The sequence below is a fragment of the Patagioenas fasciata genome, chromosome 34, assembly GCF_037038585.1.
Source record: "Patagioenas fasciata isolate bPatFas1 chromosome 34, bPatFas1.hap1, whole genome shotgun sequence".
Lineage (NCBI taxonomy): Eukaryota > Metazoa > Chordata > Aves > Columbiformes > Columbidae > Patagioenas > Patagioenas fasciata.
The window spans coordinates 2,755,860-2,769,607 of NC_092553.1; the positions used below are offsets into that span (position 1 = coordinate 2,755,860).

The 13,748-nt window shown below is 65.2% G+C and overlaps 2 protein-coding genes across 2 annotated transcripts; one reads left to right on the plus strand and one right to left on the minus strand.

Annotated features, from left to right (window-relative positions):
- Positions 1-171: 171 nt before the first annotated feature.
- Positions 172-10,310, plus strand: GNL1 (G protein nucleolar 1 (putative)). Its single transcript, XM_071801029.1, has 11 exons — positions 172-256; positions 333-569; positions 1,958-2,106; positions 2,191-2,262; positions 3,006-3,198; positions 3,278-3,376; positions 5,303-5,512; positions 6,748-6,926; positions 9,565-9,712; positions 9,789-9,929; positions 10,016-10,310. The coding sequence occupies exons 1-11, from the start codon at positions 181-183 to the stop codon at positions 10,231-10,233; spliced, it is 1,722 nt and encodes a 573-aa protein (XP_071657130.1). The 5' UTR covers positions 172-180; the 3' UTR covers positions 10,234-10,310.
- On the minus strand, positions 10,279-13,346 carry RPP21 (ribonuclease P/MRP subunit p21). The gene is made up of 5 exons (XM_071801030.1): positions 13,241-13,346; positions 11,891-11,982; positions 11,707-11,789; positions 10,517-10,621; positions 10,279-10,421 (listed from the first exon to the last, which is right to left on the minus strand). The coding sequence occupies exons 1-5, from the start codon at positions 13,295-13,297 to the stop codon at positions 10,393-10,395; spliced, it is 366 nt and encodes a 121-aa protein (XP_071657131.1). The 5' UTR covers positions 13,298-13,346; the 3' UTR covers positions 10,279-10,392.
- Positions 13,347-13,748: the final 402 nt, after the last annotated feature.

Consider the following 13,748-nt stretch of genomic DNA (forward strand, 5'->3'; position numbering starts at 1 on the left):
TGCGCGTTCGGCCCTCCCCCTCTCTGAGGTAGCTCGCCCTCCCATTGGCTCCTCGTGGTTCGTCCTTCCCCGCCAGGAGAAGCCTCCCCCACCATTGGCTCTCCCGCCCATCCGTCCCGCCCCCCTTCCCCGCCTTCCCCTCTCCTATTGGCTGCGCCCGCGCCACGTGACTCGCCCGTCATGCCCCGCAAGCGGCCGTTCAGCGCGAAGAGGAAGAAGCAGCAGCTCCGGGACCGGCGCGAACGGAAGCGGAGCGGTGAGCGGGGCCGGGGAGGACCCGGCGGGACCCGGCGGGACCTCGGGCTCTGATCCCTTCCGTTCCCCGCCCGCAGATGCCCCCGCAGCGCCGGACAGCGGCAGCCGGGAGCGGGGCGGCGAGGCGGCCCCCGCTGAAGCGGGGGAAGCAGCGGCCGCTCCCCGGCGCGATGACCCCGGGAGGTTCCGGTTGCAGTTGGGCGGCCCGAGGGCCGAGGTGCTGGCGAGGAGGAGGAGGAGGGCGCAGGAGGAGCTGCTGGAGACGCTGCCGGAGGCCGCGTTGGAGCTGGATCCTGAGAGCGTCTATGGGGACGGTGAGGGAGGAAAGGGGGAGAATAATGAGGGGGAAAGGGGGAGAAGTGAGAGGAAAAAATGAGGGGAAAAGGGGGGAAAATGAGGGGGGGAAGGGGGGAAAAAAGAGGGGGGGAAAATGAGGGGTAGAGGGGGGAAAAATGAGGGGTAAAGGGGGGGGAAAATGAGGGGTAAAGGGGGGAAAATGAGGAGTAAAGGGGGGAAAATGAGGGGTAAAGGGGGGGGAAATGAGGGGGGAAGGGGGGAAAATGAGAGGGGAAGGGGAAAAAATGAGGGAAGGGGGGAAATATGAGGGGGGAAAAATGAGGGGGGAAGGGGGGGAAGTGAGGGGGGAAGGGGGGGGAAGTGAGGGGGGAAGGGGGGGGAAGTGAGGGGGGAAGGGGGGAAAAGTGAGGGGGGAAGGGGGAAAAGTGAGGGGGGAAGGGGGGGAAAAGTGAGGGGGGAAGGGGGGAAAAGTGAGGGGGGAAGGGAGAGAAAAGTGAGGGGGGAAGGGGGAAGAAGTGAGGGGGGAAGGGGGGAAGAAGTGAGGGGGGAAGGGGGGAAGAAGTGAGGGGGGAAGGGAGGGAAAGGGGGGGAAGTGAGGGGGGAAGGGGGAAAAATGAGGGGGAAAGGGGGGGGAAGGAGGAATAAATGGGGAGGAAGAGGGGGGGAAGGGGGAGGAAAAGGGGGGGGAAGGGGGAGGAAAAGGGGGGGGAGGGGGAGGAAAAGGGGGGGAAGGGGGGAAAGGAGAAAGAAATGGGGAGAAAAAGGGGGGAAGGGAGAAATGAATGGGAAGGGAAGAGAAGGAATAAATGGGGAGAAAAAGGAGAAGTAAATGGGGAGAGAAGGGGGGGGAAGGAGGAAGAAAGGGGGAGAAAAAGGGGGAGGAAAAAGTGGGGGAAGGAGGAATAAATGGGGAGAAAAGGGGGAGAAAAATGGGGGGAAAATGATGAATAAAGGGGGAGTAAATGGGGAGAAAAGGGGGGAAATGAGGGGAAACATGAGGGGGAAAAGGGGGAGAAATGAGAATAGGAGGAAAAAGGGAAAAACAAGGAGGAAAAACAGAGGAAATGAGAGAAAAGGGGGAAAAAGGAGGGGAAAGAGGGGGAATAATGAGAAGAAAGGGGGGAAACGAAGGGAAAACTGAGGAGAAAAAGGGGGAATAAATGGGGGAAAAATGAGGAGAAAAAGGGGGGCAAAAAACCCCATGGGGGGTAATTCAGGGCTGGGGGGGCCAGCTAAGAATGGGGGTTCCCCTAGGACAGGCTGTAATTAATAAATGATGGATTAATTGGCTGGAAGGGAGAGGGAAGTGAAGGGTGATTGATGCACAAAGAAGGGGAGATTTGGCCCTTGTGGGGGGTAAATGGTCCTGAGGGGGGTGGAATTGAATGGGAAATGCCCCCCCCAGGGCTGGATTTTCCCCGGCGCCCCCCCTGGAGCTTCGCCATGAGCCCCGAGGAGCTACGGGCGCGGGAGGAGGCGGCGTTCAGCACCTTCCTGCGCGGCCTGGATGCCCAGGATGGGGGGGATGTGGCTCCTTTTGAGCACAACCTGGAGGTGAGAGGGGCCGGGGGGGACACGGGGAGGTCTATGGGGGGGGGGGGGGGGAAGGACGGGGGTGTCACCCTGTGTCCCCCCCAGACGTGGCGGCAGCTTTGGCGGGTGCTGGAGATGTCGGACGTCGTGCTGCTCATCACCGACGCGAGGCACCCGGTGAGTGTGGGGGGGACACGGGCACCTGGGGGGGGGGGACACAAAGGGACAGGGAGTGACTTTGTGTCCCCCCCGTGTCCCTTCCCGCCCCCACACCCCACCGTGTCCGTCCGTCTGTGTGTGTCCATCCCCCCCCACCATGTCCGTCCCCACCCCGCCACCATGTCCGTCTGTGTGTGTCCGTTGTCCCCCCCGCACCGTGTGTGTCCATCCTCCCCCCCCCCCCGCCCCTTGTCCGTCGGTCCGCCCGCGTCCCCCCCCCCGCCCCGTGTCCATCTGTCCGCATCCCCCCCGCCCCGTGTGTGTCTGTCATTCCCCCCCATCCACGTCTGGCTGTCCCCGCTCCCCCCCGTCTCCGTCCGTGTGTCTCATCCCCCCCCACCCCGTGTCCGTCCATCCATCCGGTCCCCTGTGTCCATCTGTCTGTTCCATCCCCCCCAACCCCCTCCATGTCCATCCATGCCACCCCACCCCATGCCTGTTCCCCATACGTGTCCATCCCCCCCCAATCCGTGTCCCTTCCCCATATGCGTGTGTCCCCCCACCGTGTCCCTTCCCCTCTGTGTGTCGTGTGTGTGTGTCCTCCCCCCCCGCATTGTGTCCCCTCTGCGTGTCATCTGTGTCCCCCGCCATGTCCCCCCCGTCCACTGTCCCTTCCCCTTGTCTCCCTTCCCGTGTGTGTCCCTTCCCCTTGTGTCCCCCCCTCACCATGTCCCCTGTGTTCCTCCCCATGTCCCCCCCAGGTGCTGAATGTCCCCCCTGCGCTGGCCACCCACGTGACGCAGGAGCTTGGCAAGGGGCTCATCCTCATCCTCAACAAGGTAGACCTGGTCCCCCCCGCTGTGGCCACCGCCTGGACCCACCTCCTGCGCCGCCGCGTCCCCGCTGCCCGCGTCGTCCCCTTCACCTCTGCGCCGCAGCGGGCCCCCCCGGCCGGTAGGGACACGGGGGGACTTGGGGGGGACACCCCAGTGTCCTGTGTGTCCTCCCACACCCACCTTTGTCGCTCCCCAAGGGCTGCAGCGGCGGCACAGACGGGGAGGGGGCGGCTGGAGCCGGGCGCTGGGACCACGGCAGCTGCTGGAGGCCTGTGAGAGCATCGTGGGGGGGGAAGGTGAGTGTGGTGGGGGGCACCTATAGGTGCTGGGGGGGTGGGTTTGCATTAGGGGGGTTCTCCTATTAGTTTTGTGGGGTTTGGGGGTCCTGGGAGGAGAGGATGGGTGAGGTGGTTGGGAGGAGGGACACCAGGGCTGGGGGGTGTCCCTGGAGGTGCTGGGTGGTCCTGGAGGTGCTGGGGGACCCCTGGGTGTCCCCTGGGTGCTGGGTGTCCCCTGGATATGTCCTGGGTGCTGAGGGGGGTCCAATAGGTGCTGGGGGTCCCCTGGGTGTCCTGTAGGTGCTGAGGGGTCCCGTAGGTGCTGGGGGTCCCCTGAGGGGTCCCGTAGGTGCTGGGGGTCCCTTGAGGGGTCCCCTGAGGGGTCCCAGAGGTGCTGGGGGACTCCTGAGGGATCCCCTGGGTGCTGGGGGTTCCCATAGGTGCTGGGGCTCCCATGGGTGTCCTGTAGGTGCTGGGGGTCCCCTGGGTGTCCTGTAGGTGCTGGGGAGTCCTGTAAGTGCTGGGGGTCCCCTGGGTGTCCTGTAGGTGCTGGGGGGTCCTGTAGGTGCTGGGGGTCCCCTGGGTGTCCTGTAGGTGCTGGGGGGTCCTGTAGGTGTTGGGGGTCCCCTCAAGGGGCCCCTGGGTACTGGGGGATCCCATAGCTGCTGGGGGTCTGCTGGGTGTCCTGTAGGTGCTGGGGGTCCCCTGAGGGGTTCCTTGGGTGCTGGGGGTCCCCTGGGTGTCCTGTAGGTGCTGGGGGTCCCCTGAGGGGTCCTCTGGGTGCTGGGGGTTCCCGTAAGTGCTGGGGCTCCCCTGGGTGTCTTGTAGGTGCTGGAGGTCCCCTGAGGGGTCCCCTGAGGGGTCCCCTGGGTGCTGGGGGTTCCTGTAGGTGCTGGGGCTCCCTTGGGGGTCCTGTAGGTGCTGAGGGTCCCCTGAGGGGTCCCGTAGGTGTTGAGGGGTCCTGTAGGTGCTGGGGGTCCCCTGGGTGTCCTGTAGGTGCTGGGGGGTCCTGTAGGTGCTGGGGGTCCCCTGAGGGGTCCCCTGGGTGCTGGGGGGTCCCATAGGTGCTGGGGGATGTGCTTGGGGTGTCCCCAGGTGTCCCCTGGATGCTGGGGGCAGTCCCTGGGTGTTGGGGGTGTCTTTTGGGTCCTGGGATCCACTGGGTGCTCCCAGGTGTCCCTCATGGTTCCTGGGTGTCCCCTTGGTTCTGGGGGGTTCCTGGGTGTCCCATAGGTGCTGGGGGTCCCCTGAGGGGTGCCCTGGGTGCTGGGGGGTCCCGTAGGTGCTGGGGGTCCCCTGAGGGGTCCCCTGGGTGCTGGGGGGTCCCACAGGTGCTGGGGGATGTGCTGGGGGGTCCCCAGGTGTCCCCTGGATGCTGGGGGCAGTCCCTGGGTGTTGGGGGTGTCTTTTGGGTCCTGGGATCCACTGGGTGCTCCCAGGTGTCCCTCATGGTTCCTGGGTGTCCCCTTGGTTCTGGGGGGTTCCTGGGTGTCCCATAGGTGCTGGGGGTCCCCTGAGGGGTCCCCTGGGTGCTGGGGGGTCCCATAGGTGCTGGGGGATGTGCTGGTGGGTCCCTGGGTGTCCCCTGGATGCTGGTGGCAGTCCCTGGGTATTGGGGGTGTCTTTTGGGTCCTGGGGATCCACTGGATGCTCCCAGGTGTCCCCCATGGTTCCTGGGTGTCCCCTTGGTTCTGGGGGGTTCCTGGGTGTCCCATAGGTGCTGGGGGTCCCCTGAGGGGTCCCCTGGGTGCTGGGGGGTCCCACAGGTGCTGGGGGGTCCCCGGGTGTCCCCTGGATGCTGGGGGCAGTCCCTGGGTGTTGGGGGTGTCTTTTGGGTCCTGGGGATCCACTGGATGCTCCCAGGTGTCCCCCATGGTTCCTGGGTGTCCCCTGTGTCCTGGGGGGTTCCTGGGTGTCCCCATGTCCCCCCCGTGTCCCCCCCAGTGGACCTGAGCAGTTGGAGGGCACGGCTGGAGCGGGCGGAGGAGGCGGCGGCGCGAGGGGAGGAGGAGGAAGAGGAGGAGGAGGACGAAGAGCAGCGGCAGGAGGCGGCGGGGACCGGTGACAGCGATGGTGACAGCGACGGGGACCCCGCGAGCGGCCCCCGGCAGTGGCAGCGCTACCGGGGGGGCGTCCTCACCCTGGGCTGTGTTGGTGAGGGGCGGGGCTTGTGGGGGGTGGGTGGGCCAACTGGGAGGGGGTGGAGCTTAAATGGGGAAAGGACTAATAGGGCTGAAATGGGGAAGGGGTGGGGCCAAGTGGGGGGTGGAGCTTAAATGGGGAAGGGCCTAATGGGGGTGGAGCTATAAAGGGGAAGGGGGTGGGGCCAAGTGGGGGGGTGGAGATTAAATGGGGAAGGGCCTAATGGAGGTTTGGGGCTAAAATGGGGAAGGGGTGGGGCCAACTGGGAGAGGGTGGAGCTTAAATGGGGAAGGACCTAATGGGGGTTTGGGGCTAAAATGGGGAAGGGGTGGGGCCAACTGGGAGAGGGTGGAGCTTAAATGGGGAAGGGCCTAATGGGAGGAGCTCAATGGGGAAGGAGGGGCTAAGAAGGGGTGGGGCATCATCTAGGGGGTGGAGCTTAGCGGTGAGAGGTGGGGCTTAATGGGAAGAGGTTTGTGGGGCTTCATAAAGGGGGCGGGGTTTAAATGGTTGGGTGGATTAAAGTGGGGGGGGAGTAGGTCAGAGAGCTTCTCTTGCTCCCTTAGTTTGTCCTTAAATAAACAGGTTGGTTCGGATACTATTAAGATGTGTTTGGGGAACTTTCTCTATATATATACATACGTATATATATATGTGTATGCATGTGTATATATATAAAATATATGCAGCCACACCCCCCTGAGAACGCCCCATCTCATCTGCTCTGGGAAGCTAAGCAGGGTCGGGCCCGGTCGGCACTTGGATGGGAGACCAGTGGGGTCCAGAGAGGTTCTCCTGCCCCTCTGCTCTGCCCTTGAATAAAGGGTTTAGTTCAGATACTATCAGGATATACTGGGGAATAAATATATGTATGTGTATGTATATATATGTATATGATACACGCAGCCACACCACTCTGGGAACGCCCGTTATCTGCTCTGGGAAGCTAAGCAGGGTCGGCCCCGGTCAGCACTTGGATGGGAGACCAGCTGGGAACAGCGGGTGCTGTGGGCTGAGCCAGCACTGGGCATTGTGACCAGGAAACCAATGGGACCTGGGGTGGATTAGAAGGTTCCAGAAGGCCAGGGAACTCTTGGGAGAGTCCAGCGCGGCCACGGAGATGCTGGAGGGAGGGGAGGAATGGAGAGCTGAGGCATTGAGCCGGAGAAGAGGACACTGAGGGGTGACATTAATGGTCCCTTCCAGTCCTTGATGCTGTGTGTCCTGACTCTTTCTCCCCCACCCAGGCCTCCCCAACGCCGGCAAGTCCTCGGTGATCAACGCTTTGGTGGGACGCAGCGCTGTCAGCGTCTCCCGCGCCCCTGGGCGCACCCGCTACTTCCAGACCCACTTCCTGACGCCCCGCGTGCGCCTCTGTGACTGCCCGGGACTCGTCTTCCCCTCCCGTGCCCCCCCGGAGCTGCAGGTGGGTCCTGCTGACCCCCCCATGTCCTCCTGAGTCCCTCGTGTCCCCCCTCATCTTCCTGCTGACCCCTCGTGTTCTCCTGACCCCCTCACTATCCCCCTGAACCCCTCATGTCCCCCCCATATCTTCCCTTCCTGTTCCCCCCCAGAGCTGCAGATGGGTCCTCCTGACCCCCCCGTGTCCTCCTGACCCCCCACTGTCCCCCTGAACCCCTCATGTCCCCCCCATATCTTCCCTTCCTGTTCCCCCCGAGAGCTGCAGATGGGTCCTCCTGACCCCCCACTGTCCCCCTGAACCCCTCGTGTCCCCCCACATCTTCCCTTCCTGTTCCCCCCCAGAGCTGCAGATGGGTCCTCCTGACCCCCCCGTGTCCTCCTGACCCCCCACTGTCCCCCTGAACCCCTCATGTCCCCCCCATATCTTCCCTTCCTGTTCCCCCCCAGAGCTGCAGATGGGTCCTCCTGACCCCCCCCGTGTCCTCCTGACCTCCCACTGTCCCCCTGAACCCCTCATGTCCCCCCATATCTTCCCTTCCCGTTCCCCCCCAGAGCTGCAGGTGGGTCCTACTGACCCCCCCGTGTCCTCCTGACCCCCTCATTATCCCCCTGAACCCCTCATGTGCCCCCATATCTTCCCTTCCCATGCCCCCCCAGAGCTGCAGATGGGTCCCACTGACCCCCCCGTGTCCTCCTGAACCCCTACTATCCCCCTGAACCCCTCGTGTCCCCCCTCATCTTCCCTTCCCATGCCCCCCCAGAGCTGCAGATGGGTCCTACTGACCCCCCATATCCTCCTGACCCCCCGCTATCCCCCTGAGCCCCCCGTGTCCCCCCACATCTTCCCGCACCCCCCTAGAGGTGCAGGTGGGTCCCCCTGAGACCCACTGTCCCCCCTGACTGCCCCCCATCCCCTCCTGTGTCCCCCCTGTCCCTATTGACCCCCTGTTCTTCTTTATCTTCCCTTCCTGTGCCCCCTTGGCTCTGCAGGTGGGTCCCCACTGACCCCTTCTGATCCCCCCCGTGTCCCCACTGACCTCTCCTGTCCCCACTGACCCCTGCTGATCCCCCTTCTGTCCCCAATGGCCTCCACTGACCCCCCCTGTGTCCCCACCGAACCCCCCGCTGACCTCTCCTGGCCCCAATGACCCCCGCTAACCCCTTCCTGTCCCCCCTGTGTCCCCGCTGACATCTCCTGTCCCCACTGATCCCCGCTGACCCCCTTGTGTCTCCACTGACTCCCTTGTGTGCCCACAGACCTCTCCTGACCCTCCCTGTGTCCCCACTGACCCCCCCCATGTCCCCACTGACCCCTTCTGTCCCCAATGACCCCCGCTAACCCCCTTCTATCCCCACTGACCCCTGCTGATCCCCCTTCTGAGTCCACTGACCCCTTCTGTCCCCAATGACCCCCACTCTTCCCCCCATGTCCCCACTCTTCCCCCCGTGTCCCCACTGACCCCCGCTAACCCCTTCCTGTCCCCACTGATCCCCCCCTGTCCCCACTGAACCCCGCTGACCCCCCTGTGTCCCCGCTGACCCCCCTGTGTCCCCACAGACCTCTCCTGACCCCCCCCATGTCCCCACTGACCTCTTCTGTCCCCAATGACCCCCGCTAACCCCCTTCTATCCCCACTGACCCCTGCTGATCCCCCTTCTGTGTCCACTGACCCCTTCTGTCCCCAATGACCCCCGCTGACCCCCTTGTGTCCCCACTGACCCCCTTGTGTCCACGCTGTCCCCGCTGTGTCCCCACAGACCTCTCCTGACCCCCCCATGTCCCCACTGACCTCTTCTGTCCCTAATGACCCCCGCTAACCCCCTTCTATCCCCACTGACCCCTGCTGATCCCCCTTCTGTGTCCACTGACCCCTTCTGTCCCCAATGACCCCCGCTGACCCCCTTGTGTCCCCACTGACCCCCTTGTGTCCACGCTGTCCCCGCTGTGTCCCCACAGACCTCTCCTGACCCCCCCATGTCCCCACTGACCTCTTCTGTCCCCAATGACCCCCGCTAACCCCCTTCTATCCCCACTGACCCCTGCTGATCCCCCTTCTGTGTCCACTGACCCCTTCTGTCCCCAATGACCCCCGCTGACCCCCTTGTGTCCCCACTGACCCCCTTGTGTCCACGCTGTCCCCGCTGTGTCCCCACAGACCTCTCCTGACCCCCCCCATGTCCCCACTGACCCCTTCTGTCCCCAATGACCCCCGCTAACCCCCTTCTATCCCCACTGACCCCTGCTGATCCCCCTTCTGAGTCCACTGACCCCTTCTGTCCCCAATGACCCCCACTGTTCCCCCCGTGTCCCCACTGTTCCCCCCGTGTCCCCACTGTTCCCCCCGTGTCCCCACTGACCCCCGCTAACCCCTTCCTGTCCCCACTGATCCCCCCCTGTCCCCACTGACCCCTGCTGACCCCCTTGTGTCCCCACTGAGCCCCCTGTGTCCCCACAGACCTCTCCTGACCCCCCCCCATGTCCCCACTGACCCCTTCTGTCCCCAGTGGCCCCCGCTAACCCCCTTCTATCCCCACTGACCCCCCCGTCTCCCCTCATCACCCCCTCCCGCACCTCCCCAGCTCTGCAGGTGCCTCCCATCCCCCTCCCACCACCCTGGTGACCCCCCCTGGTGCCCCCCCAGGTCCTGGCAGGCGTGTACCCCATCTCCCAGCTACAGGAGCCCTACACGGCCGTGGGGTTCCTGGCCGCCCGCCTCCCGTTGCCCACCCTGCTACAGCTGCGCCCCCCCAGCAGCGCCGCCGGCTGGACCGCCTGGGACCTCTGCGAAGGTACCTCGTGGCGCTTCGTCACGATTAATTAACTCCTTTAATTAAGAACTGACTCCAGTCGGCGTTTCCTCCCCAGCGTGGGCGGAGAAACGCGGCTACAAGACGGCGCGGGCGGCTCGCAACGACGTTTACCGGGCGGCCAACAGCATCTTGAGGCTGGCGGCCGAGGGGCGGCTGCGGCTCTGCCTGCGCCCCCCCGGCTACGCGGCTCAGAAAGGTGGGTAAGCCCCGCCCACACCATGCGCTGGCCACGCCCTGCCCCGCCCTGGCCACACCCTCACACCCCACCCTCCCCACCCCCAGATCTGTGGGAGCTTCACCCCGAGACCACGGCGCTGGTGGAGTTGCTGGAGCGGGGGGACCCAAGCGTCCGGGGCCCCGCCCCACCCGGGGAGGAGGGGTCAAGCTCAGAGGAGGAGGAGTCTGATAGTGAAGAGGAGGTGGGGCCTGAGGAAGCCACGCCCCCCAGAAGCCACGCCCCCCTCAACCCCTTTGCTGTGCTGGGAGAGGATGAGTGTTAGCCCCGCCCCTCAGAGGGCTGGGCGAATCAGAGGCCACCACATTGATACCATATAGGGAATAAAGGTTTATTTCTGCAGCTGGTATTTTGTGATTGGCTAGAGTTGCCTTCAGCAGTGACCAATCAGACGTTGTGTCGCCACTCTGTTGCCGGGTAGGGTTTAAGCTGGGCAGTCCTCCGGGGTGGGGCCTGGGGGAGTGATGTCACTGCACTGCCCCACCCACAGCCTTTAGCCCCACCCTCCTCTTAGCCCTAATATGGCCAGGCCCCGCCCCTTCTCTCACCGGTGGGCGTGTCCTGCCCGAGGGGGCGGAGCTCCGTCCAGCACAGGTATCGCCGGCTGCGCCCGCAATTCCAGCAGCGCAGGACGGTTCGGGGCTGCCCCCCCCCTGCGGGAGGGACCCAGGCGTCCGGGTGAGCCCCCTCCCCCCCAACAGACCCATCCCAATCCAGGGGGGACCCAGGCATCTGGGACAGCCCCTCCCACCCCCCTGAGAGGACCCAGGCGTCCGGGTCACCTCTTTCCCCCCTCCCATGAGAGCGTTTGCCCCCAACTCTCATCCTGCTGCCCCCCACCCAGGGTGTCCCCAGACCCCCAGGAGGGACCCAGGCATCCGGGACAACCCCTCCCACCCCCCTGAGAGGACCCAGGCATCCGGGTCACCTCTTCCCCCCACTCCCATGAGAGCATTTGCCCCCAACTCTCATCTTTCCCCCCCTTTCTCCATGTCCCATGTCCCCATCCAGAGTGTCCCCAACCCCCCAGGGGGGACCCAGGTGTCCGGGACAACCCCTCCCACCCCCCTGAGAGGACCCAGGCATCCGGGTCACCTCTTCCCCCCCTCCCATGAGAGCGTTTGCCCCCAACTCTCATCCTTCCCCGCCTACCCAGGGTGTCCCCAAACCCCCAGGGGGGACCCAGGTGTCTGGGACAGCCCCTCCCACCCCCCAGGAGGGACCCAGGCGTCCGGGTCACCTCTTTCCCCCCTCCCATGAGAGCATTTGCCCCCAACTCTCATCCTTCCCCCCCTCCTCCATGTCCCCTGTCCCCACCCAGAGTGTCCCCAACCCCCCATGTGGGACCCAGGCGTCCGGGACAGCCCCTCCCACCCCCCTGGAAGGACCCAGGCGTCCGGGTCACCTCTTCCCACCCCTCCCCTGAGAGCATTTGCCCCCAACTCTCATCCTTCCCCCCCTACCCAGGGTCTCCCCAAACCCCCAGGGGGGACCCAGGCGTCCGGGACAGCCCCTCCCGCCCCCCAGGAGGGACCCAGGCGTCCGGGACAGCCCCTCCCGCCCTCCAGGAGGGACCCAGGCGTCCGGGACAGCCCCTCCCGCCCCCCAGGAGGGACCCAGGCGTCCGGGACAGCCCTCCCACCCCCCAGGAGGGACCCAGGCGTCCAGGTCCCCTCTTCCCCCCCTCCCATGAGAGTGTTTGCCCCCCACCCAGGGCTTATGACCCCCCCAGACCCACCCCTGATGCGCACGCAGCCCCCCGCCCCAGGCACCAACAGGGAGCAGCAGCGGCGACACACGACGCGCTTCACCGAGGGGGCCCTGCGGGAAGTGGGGGGACACACAGAGGTGAGGGGGGGTCCCCGGTGTCCCCCCCACCCCAGAGAGCCCCCCCCACCCCATAGAGCCCCCCCCAATCTCACATGCGCAGGACCAGGCGCCGCGCGGCCCCTCGCTGGGTGCTGCAGTAGAACCGGGCCAGGCCAGGGCTATGGGGGAGCACCCAGTGTGCGGCCTGGGGGGGGGGAAACAGCAGCTGACCCCCCCTCTTCTGCCTCCCAGAACCCCCCAGACCCCCATAACCCCTCTAATACCCCCCCAGGACCCTATAGCACCCCCAGAACCCTTCCCTGGTACCCCCTGAACCCCCATAACCCCCTACAGATCCCAATATCCCCTCTCAGGACCCCCCTGTGCCCCCTTCTAGACACCCCCTCCATCCCATTTTAAGCCCCTCAGGACCCCCCATAGCCCACCTAGACCCCCCATATCCTCTCCAGACACCCCCAAGAGCACCCATATCCCCCTTTAGCACCCACATAGACCCCCAGACCCCCCATATCCTCTCCAGGCACCCCCAAGAGCACCCATATCCCCCTTTAGCACCCACATAGCCCCCCCATATCTTCTCCAGGCACCCCCAAAGAGGCCCCATATCCCCCTTTAGCACCCAAATAGCCCCCCAGACCCCCCATATCCTCTCCAGGCACCCCCAAGAGGCCCCCCCCCCCCCCAGACCCCCTATATCCTCTCCAGGGACCCCCAAGAGCCCCCTTTAGCACCCCCCATAGCTCCCCCATAGGCCCCTCAGGACCCCCTCGTAACCCCTCCCAAATCTCTTGTATCCCCTCTGAGACCCCCCAACCCCTAAACCTCCCCCATGGGACCCCCAAACCCCTCCAGCACCCCTATAGCCCCCCCAGAACCCCTAAACCCCTTCAGGACCCCTATAACCCCCCCAGAACCCCTAAACCCCCTTAGGACCCCTATAGACCCCCCAGAACCCCTAAACCCCCTTAGGAACCCTATAGCCCCCCCCAGAACCCCTAAACCCCCTTAGGACCCCTATAGCCCCCCCAGAACCCCTAAACCCCCTTAGGACCCCTATAGCCCCCCCAGAACCCCTAAACCCCCTTAGGACCCCTATAGCCTCCCCAGGACCCCTATAGCCCCTCCAGGACCCCTATACCCCCCCCAGGGACCCCGGAACCCCTATAACCCCCCCCCCCCGAACCCCTAAACCCCTCTGGGACCCCTATAACCCCCCCCCCCCCCCCCGAACCCCTAAATCCCTCTGGGACCCCTAAGCCCCCCCCCCCCCCAAAGCCCCTTTAACCCCCCCCGGGACCCCCTAAACCCCTTTGTGACCCCTATAACCCCCCCCAGGACCCCTAACCGCCCCCCCCGGGACCCCTAAACCCCTTTGTGACCCCTATAAGCCCCCCAGGGACCCCCAAACCCCCCTGAGACCCCCAAACCCCCCGATATCCCACCTGGAACAGGAAGCTGAGCCTCTGCAGCGCCTCCCGGTCCCGCACCGGCGCCGCCATCGCGCCCCCCGATTGGCCAACACCCCCTGCCACAAAGGGGGGGTGGGCGGGGCCAGCGCTTCCCATTGGCTGCTCTCCGCTTGGAAAGGGCGGGGCGACACCCATATAAGGATGGGAGTAGGGGGGCGTGGCCGGCTCGTCCCTTCCCGGCGCCGGCGTTGCGCGTCACTTCCGGCGTTGGGCGCGGCGGCGGCGGGCGGTGAGTGCTGCGCTCCCTCCTATAGGTCACCCCCTATAGATCCCGCCCTATAGGGGCCTCACCACATTCGCCCCCTGCGCGACGTCACCCCCAGGGACCCCCATGGCCGCCCGACCCCGCTTCCCCCCTATTGCCGCCCCTTTAGACCCTGATTTATAGGCCCTACCTATAGACACCCATTCTATAGGCCCCGTTCTATAGATCCTCTATAGGCATCTCTTATAGCGCCTGTTCGTGGGGTGGCTTCGCTAT